At 45.1% G+C, this 8,190-nt stretch overlaps 1 protein-coding gene across 2 annotated transcripts; it reads left to right on the top strand.

Moving 5' to 3' along the window:
- The first annotated feature begins 789 nt into the window (after positions 1 to 789).
- TRMT12 (tRNA methyltransferase 12 homolog) lies at positions 790 to 5,471 on the top strand. Of its 2 annotated transcripts, XR_005989895.1 has the most exons (3): positions 790 to 2,306; positions 4,257 to 4,341; positions 5,333 to 5,387. XR_005989895.1 is itself a non-coding variant. In XM_041768944.1 (2 exons), the coding sequence occupies exon 1, from the start codon at positions 954 to 956 to the stop codon at positions 2,271 to 2,273; it is 1,320 nt and encodes a 439-aa protein (XP_041624878.1). In that variant the 5' UTR covers positions 790 to 953; the 3' UTR covers positions 2,274 to 2,306; positions 5,333 to 5,471. The 2 variants fall into 2 exon arrangements, 1 of the variants encoding a protein (XP_041624878.1); XM_041768944.1 differs by lacking the exon at positions 4,257 to 4,341 and having other exon boundaries at positions 5,333 to 5,471.
- The last annotated feature ends 2,719 nt before the right edge of the window (positions 5,472 to 8,190 follow it).

Below are 8,190 nucleotides of genomic sequence, written 5' to 3'. Positions count from 1 at the left end.
AGAGACCTGAATTGGGGAATTTAATGAATGTTAACTCTCTGGGTCTCAATATCCTAATGTGTAGAACGATGGGAAAAGTAAGTAAGTAAAAAGAATAGGGCTTCTTTACAACTCTAATTTTCCACTATTTGAGTTTAGGTGTAAGGGAACTCTTCTTTGTTCTCATTAGCTGTATCAAAGCATTTCAACAGGTATTTAGTATCTACCGTCTAACCACTTCAACTTATATCTCTTTTGAGTATCTACTCTTCGCTAGTCACTGTTCAAAGTGCTTTATATATAATATCTTTAATCATGGCAGGCATCTGAGAAAGGTAACGTAAGTCTCATTTTGTATATGAGGATTCTGATTCTGAGAGGTGCTATGATTTACTCAGATCCTTCTAACTTGCAAATACTTGCTTTGTTTTTTTAATACTGCATGACAGTGAGATGGTGATGACTATGTGCACAAGGAAAGGAAATGAGGAAGCTGTAGTTGGCTCTTCACTCTCAGCAAATGCTGGGGCCGCTGACAATGACCCGAGAGCAGCATGAGAACATGGGAAGACTTTCTCCAAATTCAGCCCATCATTCCAAGTGCACTTCTTTCTTTGGATGCATGAGCGGAACTGAAGAGAGTGCACGAGGGTTCTGGAGTTTACCGACTAATTAGACGTTTTTAAGCCCACAGAATTCCTTGTTATTGTTAATCTCCCCTTAGGCTGCAGCCAGGGGACGGTTGACCACAACAAAGATGGCGGCAGCGGCCTCACCACGGTAACGGCGACGCTATTTGCCAACGAGCGCGTCAATGTTTACTTCCGGCCTGCCTGTTTAACGTCACTTCCGACCCCGGCTCCGCGGCGTGTGCGCCGTTCTTCCCGCTGCCGCGGTGCCCACGCCGAGCCCCGGGGCTGTGGGATCTGAGTGAGTCTCGCGGAGGGAATCCGAGGGAATGTGGGGCCGGCAACATGGAAGGGGAAGGTGGGAAGCCCGCGGCTGTGGTCGCGGTTGTGACTGAGCCTCGGTTTACCCAGCGATACAGAGAGTATCTCGAGAAGCAGCAGCTCCTAGATAGACAGCACCGTCTGGAAAAGAGGCCGGATGGCACGGTGGCGCTGCCGGTGCTGGGCGAGGCTGTCCCTGAGCGGCACCTGCGGGAGCTGCGGGACCGTGTGGCTCCAGGCAGCACCTGTAGGGTAACGCAGCTCCTGGATCCCGTTCCCTCAAAGAAGGCCCAGGGTGGTTCGCCCGCCCAGAGGCTGCGTCTTGAAGTGAGTCGCTGGGTAGAGGGCCGGGGAGTGACGTGGTCCGCTGACTTGGAGGCCGATTTGCCCCGATCTTGGCAACGACACGGTAACCTCTTGTTGCTGAGCGAGGACTGTTTCCAAGCCAAGCAGTGGGAAAGTCTGGAACCTGAACTCTGGAAGACTGTTGCGTCGGCACTTGGCGTCCGTCGTGTGGCCAAACGAGGGCGGGTGTCACCCGATGGCACTCGAACACCAGCAGTGACTCTGCTGCTGGGCGACGATGGCTGGGTAGAGCATGTGGATAATGGGATCCGATATAAGTTTGACGTGACCCGGTGCATGTTCTCCTTCGGAAACATCACGGAGAAGCTTCGAGTGGCATCGCTGCCCTGTGCTGGAGAAGTGCTGGTGGATCTGTATGCGGGGATTGGTTATTTTACATTGCCCTTCCTAGTCCATGCTGGGGCTGCCTTCGTCCATGCCTGTGAGTGGAGTCCCCATGCTGTAGTTGCTCTGAGAAAGAACCTTGATATCAATGGAGTAGCACATCGGTGCCAGATACACTTTGGGGATAACAGAAAACTGAAGCTCTCAAACATTGCAGACAGGGTGAACCTGGGGCTGATTCCCAGCTCGGAAGAAGGCTGGCCCATTGCCTGCCAACTGCTAAGACGGGATGCGGGGGGCATTTTGCATATCCACCAAAATGTGGAATCTTACCCAGGGAAGATTCTCCAGCCTCATGGAAGCAGTGAAATGGAAAAGGAGCATTCTTCTTATCCTCAGCAAATTATCACCAACCAATGGACAAATGGAGCTACCAGGGATTCTAGGAGAAAAATGCCATCAGCAGCCACCAAACCAGAGTGGCAGAGGTGGGCAGAGTCTGCAGAAACTCGTATTGCCACCCTTCTTCAGCAGGTGCACGGGAAACCATGGAAGACCCAAATCCTGCACATCCAACCGGTGAAATCCTATGCTCCCCACGTGGATCACATCGTGTTGGATTTGGAATGCCGCCCCTGTGCTCTACTTGGCTAAAGAAGGTGGATCCTGAGACACAAGGATCTGCATGTGAGTGACCCTTAATACGCAAGTTTAGGCAGGGCTCTCCCCTCTCTTTTCTCCTGGCAACCTATTTTAATATCTCGTGGCTCTGAAAGCAGGCTCTAGACCAATCCACGTCCTCTCATTTGTCTTCCATTAACACATTGAGAATGAACTCTCTCTCTGGGAGAAACCGTATGGCTGACTCATTGAAGTGAAGCCTGTGCGGTGAATTCTGACCTCGGTCCTTCCTGTCTTACCTTGGGAACATCCTTACTTGCAAAATGAGGGTTTCTTTGAATGGTCTCACGTGGCTGTTTAATAAGCAGTTGTACACAGGCTTTGATTAATTTAGAGTGAAAGACACAGTGTTGTTTCCAAAATAACTCTAGCTACAATATGGGAAACCGGCCGGAGAAGGGCCAGGATGGAAGCAGGGAGACCTGAGAGGAGGCTTCTGTGGTTGTCCAGGGAGGAGATGGTGGCGGCTTGTATTAGGGTGGTGGGCGTGGGAGGCAGGGAAGGGGGCAAGGGGGAGTGAATGGAGTTGAGATGCGAAATTGATGGGACTAAGCAACAGAGTCTAAATCAAAGCATTCAAAGGGTGCTTTGTTATTAAGACTGACTAAACTAGGAAGGAAGTGGTTAAGAATTACTCTATTAACTTCATGCCCTTTATCATTCCTAAATGAGTGTTGGGGAAGATGTCTTATATATTAGGTTTGTTGTAGAAAAGAGATTAAGAAGGACTGTTTCAAATTATGGGGAAACTACATTTCCGGCCTTAAGTTTGTGCAATACGCTACCTATTCTATTTTTATTTTTTAAGATATTTTATTTGAGAGAGAGCAAGAGTGCATGAGCATGATTGAGGGTGGGAGGAAGGCAGAGGGAGAGAGAGAAGCGGACTCCCTGCTGAGCACGGAGCCCAATGGGAGGCTCCCTCCCAGGACCCTGAGATCATGACTGAGACGCTTAATTGAGCCACCTACGTGCCCCTAAACCAGCTATTTTTAAAGTTCAAATCTTAGATTTTAACAGGCCTCAGATTCCCTTTTCCTATTTCTTTTCTGGTGGACATCAGGGCCAAAATAAGATTCTCTAGGGAATGTGCGCCAATCTGCAGAGTTTCTCAAGCCTCACCTTATGTTATGGCTGTCTGCCAGCCCCAGTGTTTACCACTGGAATGACTAATTGCAGAGAATCACTGTTTACCTTTGGGATGACTAATTTTGCGAATCACTTCAGAGCTTTGTTTTGGTGCCCTTTGAAACCATCTGGGTTTGTTTGCCTGAAGAAGGAAACATGAAAAGTGTGGCTTTATCAGGATTATGATCGTATCTGGCATTTGGTTGGCTCGGGTTGGGCTGGGGCTGCTTGTCCTTTTCTTGTAATAGTGTCAGTAAGGACAGGATAGGTTCTGTTTCTTATTCGATGCATATTAAGAGCCTTCTATATATATGAGCTGCAGGTGCATTACATAGATATAGCCTCAGTTTCTGACTCACAACCTAGCAGCAGAAATAACACAAAAGCAGAAAGAATTGGAATACAGTAAGGACCATATGAGTGAAAGCGTGATATAGAGGTGCAAAGGTGGAGAAGAGAAGTGCTGAGAAGGGGGAGGTCTTCAGAGGTAGTATTTGAACTGGCTCTTAAAAACTGGGTAAGATTTTGGTAAGTAGAGTCAGGGTGGAAACATGTTAGTGGGAGAAAAAAACAAGTGCGGAAAATTTGCATCAGTAGATCAAAAGAAGTAGTGAGAGATGTGTTGAAGATGGAGGTGTTGAAGGATTAAAAAGAATAGTGTCTAGTACTCAGTAAAGCCTCCAGGAAATGTTAGCTCTCGTTGATCCCACCACAGAAGGGGGCCTGATTGTTGATTGTTCTTTACCCATCCCACAGATTAACCTGTCTTTTTGGCTTAATCATCTCCTTTTTTACATATTGGGTTTCTTCTCACATGTATTCCTGCAGCTTTCAAGCCTCAACCCAAAAAATGCCATGCTGGAGCTTGAGCCAATAAGAGGAGAAGGAAGGCAGGGAGGAAACAATGGGGAAGGTGAGTCAGGAAGCCACCTGCCCAGGGGCTAAGGAATTACCTTTCATCCATAAGCTATGGTAAGGCAGCTGAAGTCAGATTCACCTGAATGAATCAGTTCACTCTGCTATATATCCACATATAGCAGGGTGGATGAGGGTTGAGGGTTCAGGGGTGCAAGAAGATTGACATGAATTCTATCTTCATGAATTGAGGTTCCACTCATACACCTCCCGGCTTCTCCTTTGTCTGTGACCTGAGGCAGTCTCTCAAGATTCAGTTTCCTCAGGCCATACATACGGGTTAACAATCCATATGTATCCTGAAGGATACTTGTTAGGTTTAAATGAGTTGATGTACTTGAACTATCATCACAATGCTTGGCACATAGTGGATACTTCATTCAGTAGTCCTTGCAGAAGGTGAACTACCACTTCCTAGTTGGGGTGTAAGGAACTGCTGTACATTTGCTTTAGTTAAAGTAGAATGTCCTGATTTTGAAAAGCCACTCATTGATTAGTTGGGATGTACTGTGTCCTCTTTCCGTTAAGCACTGTGATGAGGGCCAGAGACACAGAGGTGAGTAAAGCCCAGTCCTGAGGGGCACCTGGCTGGCTCAGTAGGTAGGGCACACAATTCTTGATCTCAGGGTTCTAAGTTTGAGTCCCATGTTGGGTGTGGAGATGACTTTTAAAAATAAAATCTTAAAAACTAAAAACAAGCTGAGTCTTGTCCACAGTGGGGTCATTCCTGGTGACATGGACACAGAGGAAACAATGTTAATACAGTGCACTAAATGCGGAGACAAAAGGGTTTTTACAGGCACAGGGGAGGCAGCCATCCAGGTTTGGAGATGGGGGTTGGGAGAAGTGGAGAGTGTGCCTAGGAAGGCGAGAGCAGGGGATGCTTCAACTGAGAGTTAAAGACTGAGCTGGAGTTATGTGTGAATGGGAAGGAATAAGGGGCCTGTAAGCCTTTTTCTCCACCTTCAGTATGTCCATTTACATTACAGTTTTCTCCGAGCACTTGCTGGATTGGCCTGGTCAGGAAGAGGCATCTAATGGAACCAAGGAAAAAAGACTGAAAGGATCAGGAGGCTCCTGGAGTGTTTGTCACCTCAGCCCAGGAATGTGCACAAGTGCTGAAGGCTTCTTTTGTGAGCGTCAGTATTAGTTGCTGGTTAATGCACCCACTTGCTGGAGAGGTTGTGATTAAAAGTCAGTAATGATAATTTTATTAAACTCTCTAAACCGTGAGTTACCTTTTTTCATTAACTTCATAATATGAATAAAATATGTGCATATATTGATACAGGAGTATAGTGTATACATTTTAAACATAAATACATAGAGATTTAAAATGACGAGAAACAAATAGCATTTTTAATTCACTTTCTCCCACCATGGACACACATGTGAGGAGAAACCCAATAGACTATTTCTAACAGCCTCAGCGTGCTGCCACTTTACGTTGGGCAAGCCATATCATTTTCTTGGCCTTTGGTAGTTTCCTCTTGTGTATACTGATCATTACTCAGCTGATACTTTGGGGACATGGTTAGCAAGGTGTTTGGGTTCTTTGTAGCTGTCTCTACTCTGGTATTCCACTCTGGACTCATTGCTGGCCTCTACCTGGCTTACCCCTTCTCAAGCCATAGCCCAGAAACTTTCTCTAGGCAGCAATTCAATGGCTCGCCTTGTTTGTGGCTCCCATGGATCACTGTTTTTCATTGCCTGTGTCGAGTGCCCTGAGGGTGATGGTTCATGTGTTTTGTGTAGCTTTTTTGTTTTTTAAACTATTTAGAAGTTTGTAGTAAGTGTATAAATTTACTAGGTTTCACAATCATTGAAGAAGTTCATTCTAATAATAAATATATACAAGAACTTAACCTGACACAGAATTTCAACACATAAACCACATAAAAATTTCTTACCACTATTGTGCTTAGAATCCCTACCTTTATTATAAACTGAATATAAAAATAATAACAATAAATACATCTTTCTGATTAGCTATGATAATACCTGCAAGGTTACTTGATCAACAACCACACAACTTGAGAGAGGCCAAAAACTGTCAGAATAGCTATTTGTCTCTTTGGCTTTTCATTTTTATTTATTTATTTTTAAAAAATATTTTATTTATTTATTCATGAAAGACCCAGAGAAAGGCAGAGACATAGGCAGACGGAGCAGCAGGCTCCTTATGGGGAACCTGAAGTAGCACTGGATCCCAGAACCCTGGGATCATGACCTGAGCCAAAGGCAGATGCTCAACCACTAAGTCACCCAGGTGCCCGCTTTGGCTTTTTAAAGATCAAGGTTGAATCAAAGGCAAATGGAAAATAGTGAATATGAGGTTAAGACTATGTTTTGGTACATACCACATACACCATTACCACAGCACATTGCATACACACATACATCATCTTGTCACCTGTATTGAATGGCCCATGCAGTAAAGCTGTAGGTACACTATTAGGTAGATGGATGGCAGATGGATAGACTATCTTAGTTTCTCTATTAGTAACTGAATTTTTTTTTTAAATCAAAACTGTATGCATAGTTTCATAACTCAAGTAAAGGTAACAAAACTATGAATAAGACTGCAGTTCCACAATACCACAGTGAAGTGGCTATATCCCACAGCTCCTTTCCTCATTTCTGTGTTCACTTTAATGATTTCAACTGGGCCCATGTGTCAAAGGAGATGCAGGATCTAACCAACATGTACCAACAGGAGCCATGAGAGAATGGAACTAGGCCCTGAGAGTTCTGGATATGAAATAGTTTGCATTCCTGTAGGACTCCACTCCCATTATAATATGTTCCGAGGAGACCTAGACAATCTGAATATCACAAAGAACATCACAATAACCTACTATATTTATAGCATCATTACTAATTAGGTCAGATAAACAATAAGCTAGTGTACTGCCATCCAGAGATGGAAAATAATCACTAATACAATCCAGGAACCTGTTACAGTAGTGACATTTTTAGGACTGCTGGTCTGCCTGAATGCTAAGACATCTCCTTCATAGTAAAGAACAAGTTTTTGCCTCTTACCCACTCATTAGTAGTCTTCTACCAAGGAACACACCAACCTCTGTATGGTTCTCTGGGAATTCAGAATTTAGGAATACTCTGGCTCATGCTGGGTGAAATAGAAGGCTGCCAGTTTTCAGTGAGATCCGTAACACATTAAGGCTCTATAGCAGGTACAGGCTGCAGTGGAATTAGCTTTGTTCCACAGGCCATTGAATCCAGGAGATTCTGTGGCACAATACATGTGAGCCATGGGAGTTTACGGCAAGCTCCAATGGGAAAAAAAATCACAAGGTAGTCATAGGCAGACATCTGTAGCAAGGTCAGGTGATTATGTAGTAAAGAACCATGTATCATCCAGAAATGGTTCTCAAATACAAATGGGCGTTGGTAAAATCTGAGTATCTCCTGGGACATCAGGTAACCCTGTAGCCAGTGTTGCCCATCACAAGCTGAGTTTTGTCAGACCCTTCAAGTCAATCCCTCCTTAAGATGGAAGCATCATATCTGGGATGGATGACAAGGCCCGAAGAAAGTAAAAAGTTGCACAGACAGGTGGCCCAGACTCCTATGTCAGATTTATAACTCTTGCATCAGTGCTCTTCCCTCAGGTCACAATTACGGCCACTTGAGAGGCTCTTCTGTCTTGATGAAGGACAAAAATGCACAGCTAAGTTCTTTGATGGGTTCTTTGAGAGACTGCTGCTACCCCTACAGCCCTACTCAGAAGTGAGGGGAGTCGTCCCAAAAGGCAGAATTGGGAGTATTCCTGGTCCTCCACTTTGTATGGAAAGAGAAATGGCCCAGGACGCCTGGGTGGCTC

Source organism: Vulpes lagopus, chromosome 9 (assembly GCF_018345385.1).
Source record: "Vulpes lagopus strain Blue_001 chromosome 9, ASM1834538v1, whole genome shotgun sequence".
In the NCBI taxonomy this organism is placed as follows: domain Eukaryota; kingdom Metazoa; phylum Chordata; class Mammalia; order Carnivora; family Canidae; genus Vulpes; species Vulpes lagopus.
Note: the sequence above shows the minus strand (reverse complement) of the source record. Positions and strands in the feature narration are given on the sequence as shown.

Bases quoted from the DNA above. Each gene is read 5' to 3' on its own strand.
- TRMT12 (XM_041768944.1), top strand. From the start codon at position 954: ATGGAAGGGGAAGGTGGGAAGCCCGCGGCTGTGGTCGCGGTTGTGACT.